This window comes from Eutrigla gurnardus, assembly GCF_963514095.1.
Source record: "Eutrigla gurnardus genome assembly, chromosome: 1".
Lineage (NCBI taxonomy): Eukaryota > Metazoa > Chordata > Actinopteri > Perciformes > Triglidae > Eutrigla > Eutrigla gurnardus.
The window spans coordinates 16564941-16589014 of NC_139915.1; the positions used below are offsets into that span (position 1 = coordinate 16564941).

Consider the following 24074-nt stretch of genomic DNA (forward strand, 5'->3'; position numbering starts at 1 on the left):
CATCATGATCCCCCGGAGGACTTTAGCGGACCATCAGGTAGCTCATGAGTATCTACCTTAGTCATGTTTTCTTCATGTGTGTGTGTGTGTGTGAAGTGGGTATCTTCAGTATTAGACAGCAAAAGGATTGACAGATTGTGTGTGTGGGAGGTGGAAGGGAGGAAGAGTAGGGGTCTTAGGCCCCATTTACACAAAGGGAAAAGGCAGATATTTCCACGCGGTTTGGCATCTCATTTACACGAAAACCCTTTTCAAAAACTCAAAAAAACAAAAAAAGATTTCTGATAACGCCGGTTATATGTTGCCGTGTGGGAGAAACGGGGTTTCAGGTTCTCAAGTGTCACATTATTGCGCCAGAAAATACTTAACGTCATGTGAGCGCCCTATGTATACAGTTTGTTTGGCTATCATGGATGCTGTTAAAGTGGTACTCATTTTTACGTTTGTGCAAACGCTTTTGGCCTGTTTGCATTTGCAAATACAACTACTATACTCTATCGAGGAACGGAGGCGAAGGAGTGCACGGAAGTCAGCATTTTTACTGTAGCTTTCCCTTCCAAGACGTATGTACATTGCCTGCCAACATCGCCGCCGATTTTGGATCCGACCTGGCCGAACTGCGGACTGATGGGCAAATTTCGAGAAAGAAGTCGTCCTCCCGGAGTTATATAATAATGGCGCTCGACGGCGTATTTATGCGGGTTGATGTAAATGACAACTTTTTTGAAAACGATGTTGTGTGCACGATGTTATTTTTTAAAACGGCGGGGGGAAATATTTGTTTGTCTAAATACCCTGCTATGTACAAACGTGGCCTTAACCAAGTGTCATTGTGCAACGCGCACACACATTCGTGCACGCATACACATTCGTGCACGCATACACATTCACTATAACCTGGCCAGATGGCTCAAGGAGTGGGTTGTACGTACATGCAAATTCACATCATTAATACAACACAATCTGTCTGTCAACGGCAGATCACAGGGTTATTCTTGTTTGAATCAGTCAGATTAAAATTTTCAGCATCTTCCTTCCTAATTATTTAGAATGGGTGACTTAAAAAAAATCTTATTGAAGACATACAGTAAGTTTACATAAGTTTACACATCCGGCTGTTCTCTACACATAGACTCGTAACAGTGTGTTCATGCTGTGAGCAAATGCTCACAGTGGATGCCTGCCAATTCCCTATGAATCTCAGTAACCAGGGAAACTCAGCAGAGGTGTTGGCGGACAACAAGTTTATTGGCTGAGAGAAGTTGGCCATAGCTGAATGTTCATCAACTCTCATTCGGCAGGCTGAGCTTCTGTTGTACCCTACTTTTAATTCCATCATGTCAATTATTGTAAAAGTCTACAGTCTTGGAATATTTCTGATGCAGTTTTGTGAGCTTTTACTGGCTTGCAAGGGCTGATGTGCAATATATGGATTGTATTATCTCCTGAGGAGTGCCAACATTTAGAACTGAGAGCAGACAGAATATTGGTTGCTAAATTCCAGTAATGGGAAATTAAAAGGGAATTAAAATTATGGGAGAGAAGGGAGGAAAGTCAAAAGCATCAGGTGCATATTTTATTTAATCATTTAATAGAATATTTTACTTCATATGTAGATGTGTAGATTATCAGTGGTTCTTCTTGACATATTTGGTTGTAGTACATACTATATAATTAAGAATTACATTTACTTTGACTAAAAGTAAGATTATATTTGACTGATGCTGCTGATCCAATTTTTTTTGTCTTTAGACATCATCTCATGTTCTGTTAATGTTCCATTACATCTTAGCATTATTAGGCTTTATTTTAGCATTTCATTATTATGCTGTAATTGTCACTTGTGGCCAAGGTGGCAGCTGTTCAGCAACAGCTGTTTAGTCTCCCTTTGAGTGTATTTGTATTTGAGCCTGTTTAATAAATTTAACAGAAGTACCAATAGTCAATATTGCAGCATTCAAAGGAAAAATATTTTATTCCAGATTTGTTTTTGACATTTAACAATCTAGGAAGGAGGTTGGGAAGGGTGGCTCAACATAATTTTCACCCAGGAGACCAGTGCCCGTGTCCCGTTTGAAACCAAAAGTCAATGTTGACTTGATGACTGTAACGTCTCACTCAACCAAACCAAGTAGTGCAAAACTGCATCCATAATCAGGGAGAAAATATTTTTCACTTCAAACTGGTCATGGAACAGCATTTAGTTGTTGAAACGTTTGGTTTGGATGATCTTAACAACCCTGTGCTTTACACACTGGCAGATTTATTGTGATGGCAATATGGGTAAGAAGGTCACACTGTATGTTGAATTAATCCTCACATTTGCATCCTTATGCTTGTTTGACAGACGCTCACCAAGAAACCATCAAAGTGGGAGATGATGCCAAAATGATGTCTCAAAAAGCCTGATCAAAATTAATTAAGATGTAATAGAGTGTCAGACATCCATCTGCCTGCCTTGAAGCCAGCTCATGTTACTGTTTACAGCGGGGAGACATTTACCCCAGCTACTGCTTCCAGCCCTTCTTTGAACAACACACCCAGGACCCATAATGATACCACCCATTAGCCATTACCAGACACACCCACGATTGAACCGTGGAACGCATACCAACATACGGATGCACACTGGGAAGGAAGAGAGTGAAGGGGAACGGACAGAGGAAATAGAAACAGAGCTGAGCTCATATTTACTGTGGTGTTTTCATCAGATTTATGTTTCATTAGCTTTGATGGGCTGTGAGGCACAAAGAGACTGAATACAGCCAATGGGACTCTCATCATGACAAGCATTGTCTAACCTGTCAGCTAGATGGCATCCCTGGGTGTATTGTGGCAGTGGATGGAGGTAAGAAAAGAGGAAGATGATAGAGAGGAACACATTGGTGTAGAATAAATCTCCATACATATATAGGAGTGTTGAACACATTTGAAGGTTGTTTAATTGTGTAGGTCTATACCAACAGACAGTTGGGTGTTTACATCTCAATCCTACTGTGGTCTCACCAACACCCAAGTTTTCATTAAATATTAAAGGGATAGCTCAATATTTTGGAATTTTCTTTTAGCTCAAGTTTGTCTTGAGTCTTAATCTAACTAGCAGAGACTCCAGGTAGTCACTCCACATCTCAAGAAATAATCCAGCACATCATCCACTTCACAACTAAAATCACAATTTGTTGTTTTTTGTGTGCGGATAACTCAATAAAACTGAAATGAATGTTAAAATGTTACTCTTTACAGTGCTAGTTGATTTTGGCCAAACTGTACAGTAGTTTGGAATGTGTGGCTTTCTCAGTTGGGGAAGAAGGGTTTGTCTTGTGTATATCTTATGATGTTTGTGTGTTTGTATTTGTGTGTGCATGCATGCCTGCACGCATGGAAATCTGATTGTGAGTGTATGTTCCCACAGTATCCTGTTTTTAGCGTAGCCGCCTTGCCTACGAGGACCAGCACACACATGCACTCATAAAAAATGGGCATATTGACACGTGTAGCAGAGTTGTTAGTTCAGCTTGTTCAGATAGTTAGTTCAGTACACAGTTAATTCAGCATGTTAAAAAAAGACATTATTGTTTAGTTAGATCACTTTTTGTGCTGATCAAAGGGCAGTTTAAAGGAAAATAGCAGTGTTGTATTGTACTCTCATCTCACACTCTCACTGAAGCCAGTGTGTTCAGTTTCATCTCACATCTAAAGTGAAAACTCAACAATTTTCTCCTCCGTGTCCTGAGTTGTTATCCATCATTTGGAATGAAGCAGCATGTCTGTTCAGCAGGGCATTATTAACCCTGGAATCAAGCAATAACGTACTGTAGATAACTGGCAGTGACTTCAGTTCTTTCAGTTTGATGAATATACAGCAAATCTACATTCAGATTACTGGAATCGGTTCTAGCAGTCTCCTCGGATGTAAAGGGTCCCTCAAATCCAAATCATACCATCCGAGCCATGCAATAAGAATAGGTTGCTGATGGGGAACAAAGTATCCTAGAGTGGACAAAACAGTGGTATTTTCCTTTAACATACCCACACTGGAACGTCATTGTGAATGTACGTACATGCACCCCATCTCCATATTGCACATTGACATTTGCAACGGTTCAAGCGAGTCAAACATGAACTGTTCGATGTAGCTTCAATTGTAGCACATTCAGCATACGTACGTATATTCATGTACAGTGTGACCTTGACAGGCGGTCTTACGCGATGGAGGAGCAGGGGATGGAGTCCAAGCCCGCCGCTCTCCCCTTTCCACCCTCTCACCCAGTGAGATTCAGCTGATAAAACACACATACAGTAGTTCCCCCTGACAAAAAAAAAAAATAATAATAATAATAAAACATCCCTGCTTGCCAAAGCACTGTTCATAGTTCAACAAAAAGCATGGCATACAGTGACAAAGTTTATATTATGTAAATTTATATTGAAAAGCTCTATCTCTTTGAATCAAATCATTATCATTTTCTTTATAAATGGCCACAAATGTTTAAAACTGAGAACTGAGAAAGAGGTCAACAATAAGGGGCTGATAACCAGCTATGTTCAAGTCACAGCAAGAGAATTCACCAGCTAAACAAGGACACGCTCACTCTGAGCCCACTCCATCCATATGATACACAGCCCAGTAGTGTGTTACAACTGGGATTTTTTCTCCTTTTTTATTTTTACATCAATTAAAAGTAAGACTAACTATTCAAACAATATTGCAGAATGATAAAAAATGGAATATTCCATGTATTATTTTTTAACAAACCTTTGTACCAAATCTGTGAGCCTGCTCTCATTTACAAGTACAGCACAGAACATGTTGTATGAACAGGCAGTGAAATGCTCATTCCGCACACATCTCCCTCTCTATGTCAGCTTCAATGCTCTCCTGCTTTTCCGTCAAACCTATTCTCACATCTATTCTTACATCTCACAGAGCCATGTTCTGAGCTTAACGGCGTTGAATGCTCTGAACTGAGCTGAACCATGCCGGGGGAAGCGTAGCGTCAAAACAAACACTCAGTAAAAGTACCTGATTACTGAAACTCCATCAACACGGACTGGATACATGCTGGTATAAATGCATCAGGGGACACCGATCTGTAGGAACCAATGTTTGACAAGTAATTTGAAAAATGTAATCAATTACTAAACAGCAACAGTAGTTATTTATTTCATTTCATTTAGTCCCATCCTCAGAAGCTGTCCTCTCCATGCTTTTTATCATGTTTCTGCCTCATATGGCAATGCCACTGCAATAATAATCCTCTGTGGTACTTGTTTTCAGTGGTGTCCTTTGAAATTAAACTCAACATTCATGTAGTTCATATTGTAAAGGTGGAAGGTTGGACTGGTTTTAGCTAGAGCTAGTGATGTCCAAATGAAGCTTCGTGAAGCATTTTCTCTATTTTCTGAGCCCAATAGATGGCGCTCTCTGTTCAACAAAGGGTTGAAAGCAATGGAAATATATCGGCCTTCAACCCTTTGTTGAACAGAGAGCGCCATCTAGAGCTAGAGCCAATCTAGGACAAAATGCAGCTATGTTCAAGGTTTAGCAAAAAAGAAATACAGTATCTATAGGTAAGAATACATCTGCATTTAATCTGGTGTGCTGATATGTACTCGCACATGAACATAAGTGAAGCCTACTTTGTAATATTATTTCAGATACTGGCAGTCCCACAGCATCCAGTGTTGAAAACGCCACAGTACATTTACGCCACACAAACCGACCAACATAATCCATATGTCCAATGTTGATGTATGTTTAAGTGTTGTTACAAGTTGATTTATCTATCCGTGCACCGTGTTTCGTTTGCATTATGTGTTCAGATGCAAAACGAACCCTGTGATAAAAAGCTTCAGTACCTTTCGCAGGCCAGAGCAAATTATGCCACTTGTAGAACCCTGAGGAGCCCTGATGTCTATTCCATTTTCAGATAAATAGTTTTGCTCTACTTCCTTATCCCTTCTCTCATTTGACCAATCGTTCCATTTCAACCAGTCTCTATCACTTCCTCTTTGTCCCTCCCCATCTTCTACTTCTTTTTCTACAAATTAATTATTTCCATCACTCTTATTGGTAACCATCTCTCTCACTTCCATGCTCCCATTCATACAGCATGACTACAGCAACACCCAGTGGCTATTGTACGTACCCTACCACCTATCAAAGTGCTTTACAGTTTTTGTTTTTTTTTGCAATCCGTTCCCTACACCAGAAAGAGACAGGAACAGGGAGAGAGACACGCCAAAACCGGCTAGGCATGAATTCACAGTCAATGTGTAATTTAGCATTCCTGATGATTGATTGAATATGACAAAGGAGAAACTACAATCCTCCATTGATCTGCTTCTTGGAAACAAGAAAATAAAACACATTTATTGCTCCATTTCTGATTTAACATTTTCTCTCTGGTTCTAGAAAATATATATGAATATATCTATACGCCTGGATTACTTCTCGCAACTTCTCGTACAGTTGTAACAAGGTAAATGACGTCACGATAGAAACAAGAAAAATGCACGTATACAACACACACAGGAGAAATAAAAGCCCTGCCCTCATTGGGTAACCAGCTGTCCTGCAGCAGAGCTCTACCCATCCCCCTCACACAGACGCACACACAATCAATTACATGCACACGCACACTCACATTTGCCCACATGCACACTCATGAATGCACACGCACACTACACAAAGAGAGAGAGAGAGAGGGGAAAGGGGGCACTAGCACGGTTCAATGCCAACTGTATTTTTTTTTTTTTTTTTACATTAGGTTGAGCCAGAAGATTCTTCTGACTTGTTAGCTCCCCGTGCTAATACCAAAGCTTCAGTTCACTGGGCTAATAAGTACAGTACATTTGCTGCTGAGACAGCCTGGGTTCTAATGCAGCAGGTCACATGGCACTCTGACCCCCCCCCCCCCCCCCAACTCTCTATCACCCCCACAGGGCCCTCCTTCAGTCTCCAGTCTTTCATCTGGGATTAGCCAGTCGGGTTAGTTGGAGAAGAGGATGGGGAAGGGTGTGATCTGACAGACAAAACCCAGTCTTTCTCTCTTTCTTTGCCTTTTTGTTTCAGTTTTTCCTGTGACTCTTTCCGTCCATGGGTGAAGGTGTAGAGAAGACAAACATGCGTCCAACACACACTAGTTATAGTGGCCTGCTAGGAGCCTGTCAATATTCAGTATTTCACTTTTAATCATCAGCATGAGTTAATTTTGAGTTTATTTATGTTATTATTATCATTATATTATATATAATTTACTCTAATGGTGTACTTTTTGTGTATGTTTTTGTTTTCATTCATTTTGTGTTATATTATAGCTTTCCCTACATAATGTATGTACTAGGCGGTTGGGTTGCACCACACCAACACCTGATTCCCTATTGGCTGAGAAGTATCATCGTCTTCTTGCTTCTTCTCCAATCACAAGATGCGTGGTGCCGAGCGATCATTGGAGACTGTCTTGCGAAGGCGGACGCCTCTCCTGATGGTGGTCAACATGTCACCGGACCCCTCTGCCCCCTCCATCCCTGACTGAGCGTCAGCGGGGCCAGTTGGCGGCAGGGTCGGGTCATCGGGGAGGGCGGGGAAAGGAAACTGCCCCTCTCCAAGGGCGTGTGCGCTGGCAACCAACTCGCCAATTTTCTCCACCAGGCTGTGCCGATTGGCTGCAATCATCTGATCCTCCTCTGATCCGGCCCCTGAGCCACTTCCCATTGCAAGGCCACCGTGTTGCTGGGCGTAGACCTCTAATGCCGCCCCTGATCCCCAGGCAGTGTTAGGAAGGCTGAGGCGCTTCGGTGACGCCTTCACATAATCAAGTGCTCCCTGTGCATCCTCGACTCCAGTGAAGAACACACACTCCTCACTGCCCACGCGCACGGGTACGCCACCTGAGTGCCCTCCACCTGCGTACCCACCACCCGCTCCACCAGGCGAATGCGAGTCTCCAGGAACTGTGGGTGTTTTGACAGGCACAATGGGTGGTCGGATGGGGATAGGCCCCGCGTTGGACAGTGTGCGTCTCACGCCCGGTTTGGTAGATGGGGTGCGGCGGATCGTGGCGGTGCCTGGAGTACCTGCTCCACCTCCACCAGCTCCACCAGGTTGCCCTGGTATTCCATGACCCCCAGGACCAAGAACTCCACTGGGCAGGCCGGCTGTGCTCGCTGGCCTCTTGGTCTGGATCATGCGCCGGTAGTTCTGGGCAATGTTAGAGTGGCGAGGAATGGTGGAGGACTTGTCAAACTCTGTCTGTCCATCTGGACCTTCAGCATCACCGTTCACTGAGTAGCAGTCATAATCTGAACCTGATGTGGGGGAAGAGGGAGACGAGTGATTAAGAAGAGAACTGCAGTCATAAAGGAAAGAGAGAAGACACAATGTACTGTGGCCACATATCAGATTAACACAGGGATAGCTATATAATTTGGATAAGGGAAACCCTAAACTGACAGTCAACAATATGATGCACATGTAATATGTATCATCTTTATATTGCCATCTCCCAGCCACTGTTAGGGAAACTGTCAGAACTGCCACATACCGTGCCAGCTGCCTGGGTGATTTGTGTTTGAATTTATTAACGAAAGACGGGGGTTCAAAACTCTGGTGAGATTGTAAATATTGATATTTCACTTCAATGAAAAATGAATAATATCATCCTTTGACAGGTTGACTTTCTAGGATTTAAAAAAAAATATAAGATGAATGCGGCCAGACAAATTTCACGAATGTGGGCCCCAGGATGAAGAGTAAGTCTAACAGTCATTAGAGAAGAAGAGGAGTCACATGGTTCCTCAGAAACCAATGGGTGCCTGAGAGCAGGCTTGACAGCAAAAAAACTATATTGAGATGTTTCTCTCAAAGTCGGTAACCCCATCATGACTTGCAGAGAGCCAGAACAGTGGTCATGTGAGTAATGTTTATGCGCTGTTCCTTCCGGTGGTGGCAAGCTCTAACTTAGCTAGCGTAGTACAAAAAGTATGTGATCACTAGGGATGCAATGGTTGTTAATATAATATTGAAACGTACGGTACGCCATGCACAGTTCAATACACACTTGTGATTTGAGGAATTTTCGGTTTTGCAATAAAATTTCACGTAATTTCAAGTTTCCATCCTTGTATTTCTCTCTGAATTGGCTATGTCGGAGCTTTATAGGAGCACTTGGACGCAGCATGTGTTCACGTGCTGCAATGGGGAAACACCTCCCTGCTGAGTAAATATCCAATGTCCTGGAAACAGGATGGCTGAGCAGGTAACACCATCAGTTAAAAAACAGTTGTCTCTTGCTGATGCCTTCCAACAAGCTGATTCTACCGGTGCAGGAACACACAAGAAAGTAACATGTGCAGTGCGGACGTTTATTGCAAAAGATTTGCAGCCCTTTTCCCTAATTCTGTCACCAAATCAAAATGCTCTATCCTTTATGTTTACAGGTATATTTATTTCAAACAGTGACTATGTTTATTTCAAATATCTACAATTACTTTTGAAATTGTTTTACCCCATGTCATCCAATACCAGTCGTCAAGGCTAAGAAGCACTTTTGCATTTGAAAGTGTTCATTCAAGTAACCTTTTTTACAGAGCTCCCTGCAAGTGTGAATCATCAAATGCACTTTGCTCTCATTTCCAGTTCTAGCTGAGCTTCTTGTGCATCACAGACTTTAAATGCCTTAAAGAATGTCTTGCATGAATCACAGCTGACAACACCTGTGAGTTTGGTGGGGCTGATCAATCTGGTCATCGACTGCAATGCTTCCATGGAGTAATTCTGTGGATGGTGAGGCATTAAAACCCTTTTGTAGGAAGGTGTTCTTGAGGACAATGAATGATTGAGCGGGGGCTTTGTCCATCGTGTCTCTGAAGGATTGAGTTATGGAATGATTGAGTTCATACAGCCCAAAACTGTATGGTGTATTGTTGTTCTGCCTTGTGGTGACTGAAGTTAACCTGTCTCTGAGGTTTTTCGATGCTTCCCTGCTCATCTGTACATGTGAGTCTTTACACTTAATTCATACAGCATTCAAAATACATTTCCAATGTAGCTTTAGTTGACACTTTTAGGTTTTCTAATGCAACAAAACCACATGGTTAGGTTTAGGCAAATAAAAGCACAATCAATTATTGTATTTGAAAGAAAGGAGACATTTGGGGTTATGAATATGTTCCATGGGAAATCTGCTGCATGACACATGACTTGCGTAACGAATGCACAAGCAGCTGTTTTACCTCCACGACTCCTCTCTCCCTCAGCATCACCCATGCCACATGTTGAGCTTGACTGACACTCCAGTTGGGCTCTGCTGCTGCCTTCAGAAATAAATAGACTAAATTGAATTAAATAAAGTGTTTTATGAACCATACTCTACCTATCTTGTTACTATGCAGGGGAACACATGCTTCTGTGCTTTTGTAATTCTGTAATTCTTTGCAATGAAAACCTTCAGAAAGCACAAGATGATTACCAATGTCTAAGCAGCTATAATAGTCTGCCTTCAATCACCTCAGAAACATCTCATGACTCCGGCCCTCACTCACGCACTCAGTCACAGAAACACTCATCCACGCCTTCATCACCTCCCGCCTGGACTACTGCAACGGTGTCCTGCCTGGACTGCCCGCCAAGGACCTTAGCAGGCTCCAGCGTGTCCAGAACTCAGCTGCCAGGGTTCTAACCAACACCAAGCCCTGGCAGAATATCACTCCCATACTCCAACAGCTCCACTGGTTGCCAGTCAAGTCACGCATCACCTACAAGATCCTCCTGCTCACCTACAAAGCTCTCCATGGACTCTTACCACAATACCTCAAGGATCTCCTCCACCCCTACACTCAGTCACGTTCCCTGCGGTCCTCTGACAAGGACCTGCTGGCAATACCCCGCACAAGGTTGCGAACATTTGGGGACAGGGCTTTCTCTGCCCATGCCCATACAAACTGGAATAGTCTCCCACTCCACATCCGCTCTGCCTCATCCCTGCCCATGTTCAAAAAGCATCTCAAACCATTTCTTTGCTCTAAGTCCTTTGATCCCTAACACCCCCCCCCCCCCCCACACACACACACACACACACACACTTTTTGTGAAGCGACCTTGAGTACTACGAAAGGCGCTATATAAATCCAAGTTATTATTATTATTATTATAATATGACTCTGAGAGAAGTCTTGGGTGAGGCACTGTTAAAGAACCATCCCCAAAATGTCTGTACCGTGTGTCCACCTCAGATTTGTTTGCTATTTGTACTAAAAGCTGTTTTTTACATGGAAACATTGTATATATAGATAGATAGATAGATAGATAGATAGATAGATAGATAGATAGATAGATAGATAGATAGACAGACAGACTTTATTGATCCAAAGCTGGGAAATTAAAGAATATCTAATAAATGACATGTTATACATTCTGATGTAGTAATCGTGAAATAGAATAAAATAGAATTCAAACAAATTGAAACAATTATAACAATCATAACAATTATTATTGAATACACGGGTTAGATGGCCATGGTCACTTCTACCCTTGCTCATCCTGAGGATCCCACATTCAGGACATGTCTCTGGGCAAATAAGCAGGTGGAAAAGAGCCTTATTTACATTTCTTTTTTTTTTGCAACATTGCAGAATTTCACATTGAATTCCTTGACAATTGAAAACACAACTGTAAACACAACATGAAGAAGATGATTCTGCTATGAAGTCAGGACACCGGCGGGTAGTGGGTTAGGGTTTTACCTTGTGAAGGAATTGTGTCCTCGGAGCAGGAAGGGGTTGTCGTCTCTGTGCTGTAACCACTGGAGTACTGCAGCGAGTCTCTGTTGCTTTTCTGCTGCTCCATACTCAGTCCTCTGGTCAGCACCATGGCCAGGTCACTGGCTGCTGGAGAAACCTCCTCTCCATGCTGAGCACATACAAAGAGAGAGCTCACATTGTAACGATGTCTAAAAACACAATTCAAACTCAGGAGAATTGTATCTGATGTATCTGTCCCTTAGTTGATCACGTGTGAGACATGGAAGACATGTGATGAGTTTCACTGAGCTCAGGCTACATGTGCTAATGATTCACAGTTATAACGTTAATAAACAACAGACAGGTCTACTTCATGGCGGCTGAATCTTACTGCACATGCAAGCACATATTAGGTCACAATAGAGCTGCTCTTTCATCCATCAGCTACTTTACTGGATGTAGTGTTTTCAACCAACCTTTACAAGCACCTTTAATGTTGACACACATTCCTGTATGAGTGTGTCTCCATGTTGTCTCTCTTATTTATTTACCTACCGATGCGTATTATACACTCTGTTTTAGTTTTTTCACTCTCACACACACATCCTGCTTGCTGGTGTTACCTTGGCAGCGATGGTAGCCGCGGTCATCCTGTGTCTCTGCGAGTCATCGGGGTGTGAGGGCCCGGCGTATCCCTGGGAGCTCGGTGACATCTCGTTCTCCCTCAGTCTATCCAGAGGTTCCTTTCTCCTCTGAACTGCCGCTGCAGCCGCCGGCTGCTCATACTGACCTGCTTTGGACCAATCCTGAAGAGGTGAATAAAATAAATAAACAGGAAGCAGCAGGTAGGACGAGCACGAGAGACATGTCCAATATCCAGCAGTTTGAAGCCCTTCATCTGAGTGCAGGGGGGGGCTTTTTACAGGTGGATTATGTCTTGGAAGAGTGTGCATGTGTGGGGGTATGTGGGAGGGCCTCTTGGAGTGTTTGAATGTGTTGGTCAGCTCTTCACACCTTGTTTAGCTTTGGTAGATCTCCATCCCAAAACCAGTGAGTGAGATGGAGCACAAAAAAAAAGAATGTTGCATGCACCCACAGCAAGTGATTTAAGGAAAACACACTATAAGGAAATAAAGCAATGTGGTTATGAAAATGAAGGTGGTATGAAGATGGTAAACCCCCATGCATTAACTGAAATTAATTAAACAGAAACAGCAGAAAAAGTGCAACTGAAGCAATGGAAGCGAATGGAGAACAAACCTTCCAGATAGGAACCTTTGATGTGGGAGAGGAGGAGCTGGATCCAGAGGGGCAGATATAGGGTGGGGAGGCAGTACCAGGAAGAATGACAGAGAGAGGCCTGGTGGAGCCAGAGTGAGAGAGAGCAGGGCGGAAGGTAGCAAAGGACGTGCCAAACTGCGGGACGAGAGACATAGTCGCGTCATCAGAGAAAGACAGAGAGCACGAGAGAAGGCAGCCAGCTTAGAATAACAGCAACACAAGCACACAAACACCTACTGCACAGTAGACACACACACACACACACACACACGCACAAGTCCTCAGTGTGAACCAGAATAGTGGGAAAAGATTAGCAGGGGATTTAGAATAGAAAAGGCCTTCAAAACTTAAATGAGTGGCCGCTGTGCATGCATCAATAGGAACTAAGTGAGTGATGCCTAGAAAGCCTCCATTTCACAGCTACATCATCTATGTGTTAGAAACACCACAGGATGTGTTAGAGCAGCATGCATTCAAAGTCGAGCTGAGATGAAAAACACAGCATTATTCCACAGGCTGCTAGCTTGAAAGCCGGAAGGAACATTGGCTTTGGAGGGAGGCCTGATGGGATGGCCCGTCGGTGTTGCCAACCTACTTGCTAGATTTAGAGTTTTTCAGTTGGATACTTTTTCAGATCAAGTGCACTCTTGCTAGTTTCTCAACATTACCAATGGTAGAGAGAGAGAGAAAGAGAGAGAGAGAGAGAGGAAGAGAGAGTGAGAGAGAGAGAGAGAGAGAGAGAGAGAGAGAGAGAGAGAGAGAGAGAGAGATCCAGATATAACCAACAAGGATATTTTGTATGATTGCTTTTCCTGGTGGTGGTTGTGCAAGATTGAATCAAGGTAACCAGGTTGTTGTGCAGGCATCCATATCGACAATGTGTTCCAGTCTAATTTGAGTTGTATCACACACTTTCTGCCCTCAGATGGTCGTAAAGGTAGTTAATCAACCGTAAAAGGCGAGGCAGTCACATATGCAAGCTGTGGTTAACTGACAGATGCTGCCTTACATTTTAAATTAATATTTACTTTGCTTCATGAGCATCATTGGAAATGTATTCATGTTGCAACCAGATGTGCAAACTGGTCAAAGAATGTATAATGAAAGAGAAAGAGACAAGCTCTCAAGCATAAATAAAAGGAATCTGTGATTTTGGAGTTTTATGTGAGTGCGGCTGCACCAGCTCAAGTGGTGAAAACAGCACTGACCCATACTTTTACTGGTGACCTGATGTATGCTCATGACTGCAAATCTTAAAAGCAAAATCTTAATGACACTGAATTGCGAAAATATTCCCTCTATGCACAGGACACCACCGCAAATATATCTCTTTGATTCTTGGAATAAAATATAGAGTATTTAGAAAGCATGGGATTACAAACAACAAACAACAAAATGCTTATATCCCAGGTGCACCACTGTCTGTTCTGTTGCAGATCTGCCTGATGATCCAGATGTTTGTTTTCAAACATCCATTACTCTCAACATAAAGCTCCTGCTACCTCGGCGAACATAACTTCTCATTTTCCTCAGTGTGTGTGGTAAAGTTCTGTTCTATCATGACTTTATACATCCACAATCATCAAAAAAGGTCAGTAATTGTTGCATAACATTATATCCTCAAATTAAATGAATTTCTGAAACCACTAAGGGACCAATTTGGGTTGAAGAGGAAACTTACTGCAAAACAGATGGTGCTGTCCTCCGACAGTGGGAAATACACCAGAGGGTTAAGATTTTTTTATGGACACTGATGTTCGGAGGGTTGAACCTTTAGTTTACAAAGTGGAGCTGCAACTGAGCCGACTCATCACAAATAATTAATTCATCTTTGTTGCCCAAATTATATTCCTAAATTGAGTTTGGACACAGATGTGCAAAATGAAACCCTTATGCCTCACTTTTAGAAAGGGGCTCTCATTCGTTTTCAGAATTGTAATCATTTAAGAACCAGTTTATTTTCATAAAGTCACTGATTTTTATTAAAAACATAAAGAAATGTATTATTTTCTGCATCCCCAATACTGTTTTTTCACAGTCTGGGATATGTCTTTAATTAGCAACAACATTGTTTTCATTCATTGCATCAAACATATAATGCAGCAGTGATTTCCCAAGTGGAAACCAGGAAATTAGCATGTATTTGCCCCAAAGAGCAAATAGCAAAATAAGAAAAGTCCTTCAGGGCCTTATTATCGGAGCTGAGCTGAACTACTGAAATTTTGAAGAAAAAAAAAGGTTTAGGAGGCTAAAGTGTTACTATTTGCTTTCGAGCATCAGTACCACAGACCTGCTGGGCATGCTGTCACCAGTTTACTGAGTTTACTGTTACTTTTGGAGGATTTCTGGGTTATGAAGTCTCACATTTAATAGTCATACCTATGCTGGTGGGGTAAATTAACTTCCATTATATGTAAATCAAATGACAACTGGCATCCAGGCTATTTTAATGTGCAAATTATCTATTTTATAGGAATACATGTTAAAGTTAATATCAATCATTTAAAAAAAAGTTATGAAATAAACATATTTAAAGCGTACCTGTTCTTTCCTATTTGTGCTATACTTGCATCGGTGTTTTTCTTTTTAATTCTAGGTTTCAACACTAAGCTGCTGAGGACTCCATATTGACAGTATAAATGAGTACTCACAGTTGTGGGGGAGCTGCATTCACTGACTGACTGGCATGTTTCTGAGGCCTCTGACGACGCTGAGCTGGACGACTTCTACAGCAGAAAAACAAAAGATACACATCCTTAAAAAAAATGCTAAAAATGCCAGTGAGGTGAGATTATACCACTGTAATTATTTTTAACGTGTGTGCGTGGGTGTGTTACCTGGCTCGTGATGTCAGAGGGCATGGGCGAGGGGGGCTTGGAGTAGATGTTTGCATCCTGGGACACAAAGCCCGAGTCGTGTGAGGAGACGCTGCTGAGGCGGTGGGCAGCGAGGCCCCCAGATGGTGGAGGCTGGTGCGGCAGGCTGCTGCGGTAGCGATAGGAGGAGGAGGATGAGGTGGGTGAGTGGGGCTGGGAGCCTCCCCCACCTCCCCCACTACAGCCTCCCCCTGAGGAACGGGAGGCACTACTGTGGGCGCTGTTCACACTGCTGCAAGGGGGAAGGGTGGTGGTGGTGGGGGTGGGGTGGGGGGGGGGGGGTGAGGGGGAGCAGGGGAGGAGGAGTGATTGGAAGGGTGAGGAGTGTGCGGTAGGATGAAGGTGATGGTTGCCATTGATTGCCATGATTACAGGGATGGTTGGATTTAGGAGGGTGAGTGTTTAAGATGAGAGGGGAAGATGATAAATGAGACAATTGGAGGATGCGGTGGAGCATTTTGTTATTGGTTGATGGGGTGAAATTCAGGAGCAGTGCACACAGCAAGTTGTTGGTTCATCAGCGTAGCGATGCCCCGCGATGCGATGGCGCATTGGAGTCACAAATGAGTCACAGTTATAAGTAGAGACATCAGAAAAGACAGGAAAGCAGGTAAGCAAAGAAAACCGGGAGAAAGAGGGCAGATCACATACAAGATGCAACAAAAAACAAACAAACAGAGGACAGACAAGTGGAGAGAGAGACAGGTATAGAGAATGATGGTTATGGTGAGGGAAAGGGGGAGGAGGGGGGTAGACAGAGAGTATGTAAGCTTATGAGTATTCAGGACACACACACACACACACACACACAGACACACACACACACAAAAACAGGTACACACACACACACACAAACACTGCAAGGCTGTGATCCTGCATGCTTTCGAGCTTCGCCTTGAGGGCGAATGCTCCTACATGCATACACTGTCTGGTCCACAAACATACACTGAAGGATGTTTTTCAGATAACAAACTACAGAAAAGCATTTCTACTTTTCTAGATTCTGAATGTGTGCATCGTATGCATTTGCACCCTAAAGAAGCAAAACATTGTGCGTATGCTGAAACTTAAAATTCAACACATATCGTCATCTTTCATCTAGTGGTTCATAACTACACCTGCATACTCCGACAGCATGTTGGCTGTGGTTAATTTATCTGAAAATCCCACTAAACTGAAGATGGCTGGACAAATGGTAATGATGGACTGACAAACAACACAGTTGGCCGACAGCCAAACATCAAACATCGGTGAAGGCTCCTCTTTCTTAAATCACTGTAGATCGGTTGTAAGGTGCTAGTCGTGTCTGTGGGTACATGTGTGTGTGTTTGCGTGCGAGCACCTGCACATGCTGCTCTTGCGGGAGCCAGAGCTGCTTGGGGATGAAGGAGGGGTCTGATAGGACCAGCTGTAATCGGAGCCTTTCAGATCCTTAATCACCTGGATTAGAGAGAGAGTTTGTTTCCTATTAGTTCTGTAATTTCTCTTTCTTTTCTGTGTTTCGCTTCTTGTGTGTGCATTTCACCTGTTCACTAGCTGGGGGCAGTTTGTGGGGATCGGTTGTCAGAACAGTGAGGTCATCAATGATGGCCTGGAGGTGGGTGATCTCTCCCAGCATGGCGATCTCTCCATTCTAAAATAAAAGACAATAAAAACAAGATAGTGTCATAGACTGTATATAAGACAAACTTTACAACTTCACAGCTAAGTGTTGAGGTCGCTTTAGTAGCTTACTGCATTGGTAGTGACGGTAGCAAGGCTGTGGAAGGCTTTCAATCACAAGGTAGCCCCACCCTAAAGCATATGGTCTATTTGACTCTAAATGGACCAAAATTGACTACATGAACATCATGCTGCATTGAAAAAGAATTGAAACTAGAGACTAGAGAAGTAGGCTCATTTTCCTCTGAAATTGGACTTCTTTTGCAAACCGAGGAGTCGCCCCCTGGTGCCAGGAAAAGAGACAATGCAAAATGATGGCACTTCAGAATTGGCTTCGCTATTCAGAACTGGAGGTTGAGGCAAATATGGTGCAGGGAAATTGTACTATGTTTCAGCTCTAATAGTCTTGTACTATTTTAGGAGAACTTAATGCTATATCATAATAATTTACAGTGATATTACTTAAATTATTGTAATAATTAATTAATAACAATAATCATAAAAATATGATACTGTCACATCCCTTATTAACATGTCATCTACAGTGCAGCATGTTGCCTCCCATTGAAAATCAATTGTATTTTGGGATCACACAACCAGCAACCCTTGAGTGCCTTTGAGCAAGGCACTGAACCTGAATGGTTATCACTCCACCCATCTTTCGCTCCTCCTCCATCTGCTCACCACGACAGGCTGCAGGAAGCCGATGAAGGTGCAGAAGCGACCCCTCTCCTCCACGAGGACCCGGCGCACCGCTTGCTTCTCCATCTCCTCCATCAACAGACACATGTCAGTTACATCCTGCATGGCGCTGTCCAGCTGGGGCTGCAGGTCCACTCGGCCTAGGGTGGGGGAAGGTGCAGTGGTGGTGAGAAAACACATATTTAAGATAGGGGAGAGGCAGATAGGCAGGTCAGGGAGAGCTCAATGCTAGTAAATGATACAGAAGTAATGAAGAAAGATGGAGCAGTAAGTGTGTGTTGTAAAAAAAAAACATCAATCTGGTGTCCGCCTGATTGGATATCCCTCTACCAGCCTCTGTTTCCCATAATGCATGGCTCCATCAAACCACTGGCATACATTATGAAACTGTAGCAGCTATAAGAAACGAACATACTGCAAGTGCAGCATGTGGCATTGTTCTTGTGTACATACTCTCTCTTCTGAGGGGAACTATGGAGTCAGGTGATAATTCTCATTTGATAGCCATTTGATGCATGTAATACATTCATGACTGTAACACCATATGTCTGTTTCAACTAGAACTCGGACTTAATGTCAGCTTAAAAGGTTGATCACAGTTTGAGTGTGTGTGCATTTCCCATCTCACAAATACTGTGTTTCCACCTTTAAGCTTCACCACTTGCTGTGATTACACAGCAATCAGTTGATGACAAAAGGTAAGAGATACAGTAGGTGAATAAGTATGGTGAAGAAAATCTCAATCTACTGTTAACAGAAAACCATGAAATGCAGTGAATGACAAGCAAGACATGACATCACTGTATAGTGTTACAGCATGCAATAAAGGGAGGTGAGCAGAAGGATAGCAGAAGGAGAGCAGGAGGAGAGAAGAAGGAGAGCAGGAGTGAAGGTTAAGTTAAACTACAGCATGCTTCTTCTGGGGTGAAACTGCACAATTTCAACTTCTCAAATAACCATATAAGCTCAACTCTGTGACCAGGGAACCAAACAATATGTTCAGCTTATAGCAAATAGCAACTTCCTAAAAAAGTAATGGTAGCTGGTTGAAAAAGATAAGACCATTTTCATTTGTATTGTATCACACTACCCACACACTGGGGGGAAGATGTCGTGGAATCGGGGTAGGTTTAGGTCGACGTGTGGGGGGGGCGATCGTCTGAGACACCGGAGTGTCGATATTTACTTGACCGCTAGAGGGCGCGCTATTTTGAAACGTAACATATGGTCGTAATTCGGTGCTTGACACACGACCTATGTGGTCGTTTTCTCGAGGAGGACAGTCTGGAAAAGAGACTATTCATTTGCCTGTAAACTGGTTACTTGACGCAAAATTCGATCTCATATGTCGTCTCTCAACCATCTCCAGTCTGGCATCTCAAGGAGCTTATCAGACTGTAAACAATGAGCAGCGCAGGTAGTGGAAGTGTTGGCCACAGAACAGCCCCCGGCCCCAGAAGCATCTGTCTTCAGACCAGTCTCAGAAAAGGTCACTGCTACATAGGCTAATATGATAAAACCCAACATTTTGAGAAAAAGAAAACAATGTTTAGATTTTAAATAATAGAATTAGACAAGTAAATGGTCCTCTGGTCTCTGAAGACCCAATATTTGTGTTTAAAGGGTTAAACTGCAATGGTCCACACCTGCATTGTTATATGGTCTTGATTTGGGGTTCTTTGATAAAATCTAGCTTTAAAACGTTTGGTATTTTGGCTTTATATTATGCTAATGTTGCGCATTTCACAAGGTAAATGCATGCTTCATCAAGGTACCACAAACCAATCCCTGATTTATTTGCCCCCCCCTGAAATTCAGCACTGATTCCAAGGCTCTCTGTATGGCCCTGAAGTCAACTTTCATAATGATTCCACATCATGAAACAAATCCCTAATAATATATATATATATATATGTAATATATGGTTATATGGTAATCTGCAGGATAAGGCTGGGAAGGTGAGTAAAAAGAGGAAGTGTGGAGTGTAGAAATGTAGAGAACAGCAGAACTGTAGCAAGCGACAGGCGGAAACTTACCCTGGATCTCTGTTACAGGGGGACAAATACCACAGGGAGGGAGACGCAGAGAGACGGTAGCAGGGAGAAGGCAAAAAAGGAGGCAAAATAAGAAAGAGAAAGGGGGGGGGGGGGGCAGATATAGCAGAACTCATTGTTAAGGTTAGTACAAAGAAGCCATCACAAGACAGCCACTGTGCCACAGGTTAGAGCAAAATAACACCGCTGCAACCAAAAACGAAATCCAGAAATAATATCACCACCGAGCGTCAGCACTGACATAACAGCGAGGGACACTGCACTCTTACTAAATATTATTTAATGTTTCTCCACTGTGAATAATCTATCTCAATTGAATTATGTAATGGAATGTGTGTGTCACATATCATGTATTGCTAATATGTCATATAAAACAATAACAATCTACTGAGGAGTTACAGTCAGTGAGTTACCTTTAACAAAACATATAACATATCTATATATAAATATTGTCATTTCCAGACACCTTGCATTTATGTATTCATCTGCCTGGCAATGGCGTGGAAGCTGGTGCAGAAAAGAAAGCACTAATTATTGGTTGCTGCATCACTGAGTGAGGTCAGGACAAATAGAAAAGAAACAGAGCTGCAATACAGTTGGACGAAAAGAAACAGAGCTGCAATACAGTTGGACACCACAAGATGGAGATATAAACCTGCAATTATTTTTTCCCCAGCCTGCGCTGTATAAAGTCAATGGCTGTTGACCTCTGTGAATGATGAATTTTTTTTCTGGTTGCGTGTGTTGACACTGAATGCAAATCACCATATTTTGTTTTATAACGATCAAGCATTCAAATCTGATACAAAACATAAATCAACATCTAATCCAGATTTGGCTGACGGAAAATATTGTTGTTGGAGTTGACTTTTCTCCAGCGCTACTAGCAACAGTGATCACAGAGATAATAGAGGCAAAAATGAACAGAATGTCCCCACTATCCACTGCTACATGCGCTCCACAGAAACAACACTCATACTAGACGAATCAATTTTGTCTTTGTGACGCTGCAAAAACACGAGTTGACCTCAGTGTGACTTTGTCTGTTCTGTCAAATGTGAGAGGAGCCTCAGCTCAACTGCTGACTGTTACCTTTCCGAGCCTTCTTCTGTAGCTTCATGGTGTCAGATGACTTCTTCTTGATCTCATGGCGTGACCTCTTGTATTCTTGAAAGAGAACAAACAGAGATGCTTCAGCAACAGGAATGTCACATTATCTTGAACAGAAACGCTGCCAGAAGCTATGAATGTTATCTTATCATCTAGTCACCATGGTGACATGTATGTGTCAGAGGTTATTTTCCCCAACCTGACCCTGAAGATGGTTTGTTAGAAAGAACCATGTGAGAAGCCGTCAGTGGAAATGAAAATACGTAGCAGGTGATTCAATGAACCATCAATTCACACACACCTAAACCACGCCCTGGCTGCCAGTAGCTCATCACAGGACACTGATTGGTCCGTGCTCTAATCACTGAACATTTCAGTGAATAGCAACCAACCTTCATAGTGATCAATAAACCACAGGGCAGCACAGGCTACTTCTGCAGGCAGTATGTCATGAATTATCATCATAACCAGCAATGTGTACGTACCTTTGGCATGATCCTTATCTAGCTGGTTGGCTGTCTTCTTCCAGTCCTCAATCTTGTCCTGGAGTGGAGTGATCAGACTCTCCATCAAAGCACTGAGGGAGAGATTCAAGAGACAGAGATTAAGAGACAGCTGTGGCGCCGATAGCTACACACTTTGTGTCATTCAAAATCAATCCGAGGACAAATATTTTTATTGTGTGGTGTCTTGACAAGAGACAGACTTAGTGGAAACAGTAGTGACCCCCATATTCCGACCACCAAGCCCCACTGAAAATGAGACGTTGCACGAGATCCTGAGACATATTTTCCTCCACGTGTTGTTCCACTTTGTAATGTTAGTGTCTGGAACGCTGCCCTTCTCCCTATCCACACATACATGTGTGGTACAAACACACGTTTACAGTTAACGTAAGATTATTGGAACATGTGCTTTACGACCGACTCCGTCTTCAAAGGGACCCCTGTCATTACTACGGTCGTAGATCATCATCATCATCATTATCATCACCATCAATGTAATAGCATGTGGTGTGGAAACGTCATTAGACAGTATGGAGAGTGAAGGAAAAGGCAAACAGTGGTTTAAAGCAGACTCTTGGTGAGGTTTCCAGAGGGGTCCGTATTGTGTGCCAATGGTTGTATCCATTTACACTGTGCAGACAAAAGCAATGTTGCTTATGGAATCCATGCAGCTGACAAGAAAACCTCACCAAGCATTCATCCCATTATAACGCTAATAACAAGGTTTGTTTTAGTTGAAAACGAGATCTGACTTCTGATAAAAAAACAGAGTAAGGTCAACACAGGAAGGAGAGGAGGACGGAAAGAAATGAAAAAAGATCACTGTCTTACTTGGTGAACTGGCGAAGTTTGGCCTCAATGCTGCGATGCCTCATGCACATCCTGGTCAGAGCTGAACCGATATCTCTGGTCGCCCCTGGAAACACAAAATAGCGAGATTCATATAACGCAGACAAACACACACATACAGATGTCGCCAAAGAGTCTCATTGCACATTTACCACCAAAGGCCCCGTTTTTCCACAGAAACCACACAGAGCAGCGATCAATATTTACATTGCAGCTATTAGCGTGTTGCGTAATGTAAATGCTGGTAAAAGTGCTGCATTCTTCAAACAGGAGAAAAAAACTACTGAGCATTTGTATCCTTTTACATTCAGCCAGTATTTACACAAGACCCTGCTCTGCCTCTCTTAGATGATACACACACTCCCAGCCTCGTCCAAATAAAGTAGTGTCTTGTGCTGGCGTGAGCCAACCGCTCAGGGACCCGGTTCTGTGAGCGGCAAACCTGCAACTGTAAACACAAGTCTATTTTAAGGTCCATGTGGAAAAAGCTGACCCCGGAGTTAACGTCAGTGTAACTGATGGCAGACGCCGCTCGCTTCCAAACAAGGTGCTCACCACTGCTGCTGCCTGCCTCTGTACAGGTGGGGCGCTTCACTCTCATGCTATGCACTTTAAGACTTTACAGCAGAGGTATGGCTTATAGTATGCTTGTGAATACCATAATCACTGCTGCCATGGAAATGTACACGCTGGAACGTACAGATTAAACAGCAGCCAAATGGGATTTCCTCGAGAGACAGTGTTTATGATAAGGGCTCAGACAGGCTTACACAGTAAAAGCTTACAGGGAGCGCAGACAAGAGTTCTTGTTATTGCAAAATGTTATGCACCAGACTAATATTTTCATCTAAAAGTGAAAATCTTTGTTTTTTGAAAAGAAAAGGGGGGTGGTCCCACCTTCGCTCCAGCCCTCCCGCGACCCTGAGTACAGGATAAGCAGTAGACGATGGATGGATGGATGGATGGAAGGGGGGGTTCCATTATCATAACAAATACAGTTATCATGACCAAATACTTACCAAAACCTAAAAATACTGGCAGCATCAACATCAGTCTTACCTTGCATTGAGTTTTAGCATGCTAACGAGCTAAGGTACGGTGGGGAACTTGTGGGGAACTTGTCACCTCCTAATCAAATCATGCTGGCATTTTCATTGTGAGCATGTTGCTGAGTTTAGCATTTAACTCAAAGCAGCATCTATGCGACACAAATAGGCTATAGTGTAATTAATAGGATACGATGAATAGTTCATGTTTTTATGTTCTTATCATGCAAGGATAGAACTAAAACT

At 42.8% G+C, this 24074-nt stretch overlaps 1 protein-coding gene across 4 annotated transcripts in view; it reads right to left on the reverse strand.

Annotated features, from left to right (window-relative positions):
- Window positions 1–5506: 5506 nt before the first annotated feature.
- LOC311011727 (protein MTSS 2-like) overlaps window positions 5507–24074 on the reverse strand; it is a 76287-nt gene continuing 57719 nt past the window's right edge. Inside the window, exons 4-15 of one of the 4 annotated variants that reach the window (XM_084006839.1) lie at window positions 22765–22849; window positions 21913–22004; window positions 21410–21484; window positions 18246–18403; window positions 17425–17532; window positions 17242–17339; window positions 15861–16005; window positions 15675–15749; window positions 13003–13158; window positions 12366–12548; window positions 11746–11911; window positions 5507–8310 (exon numbers count right to left, since the gene is read on the reverse strand). In XM_084006839.1, coding sequence (XP_083862965.1) covers window positions 7424–8310; window positions 11746–11911; window positions 12366–12548; window positions 13003–13158; window positions 15675–15749; window positions 15861–16005; window positions 17242–17339; window positions 17425–17532; window positions 18246–18403; window positions 21410–21484; window positions 21913–22004; window positions 22765–22849 — 2228 coding nt within the window. In that variant the 3' untranslated portion in view covers window positions 5507–7423. Of the gene's footprint in view, window positions 8311–11745; window positions 11912–12365; window positions 12549–13002; window positions 13159–15674; window positions 15750–15860; window positions 16132–17241; window positions 17340–17424; window positions 17533–18245; window positions 18404–21409; window positions 21485–21912; window positions 22005–22764; window positions 22850–24074 lie in introns of all 4 variants that reach the window. The other 3 variants (XM_084006838.1, XM_084006837.1, XM_084006840.1) reach the window with 3 other exon arrangements.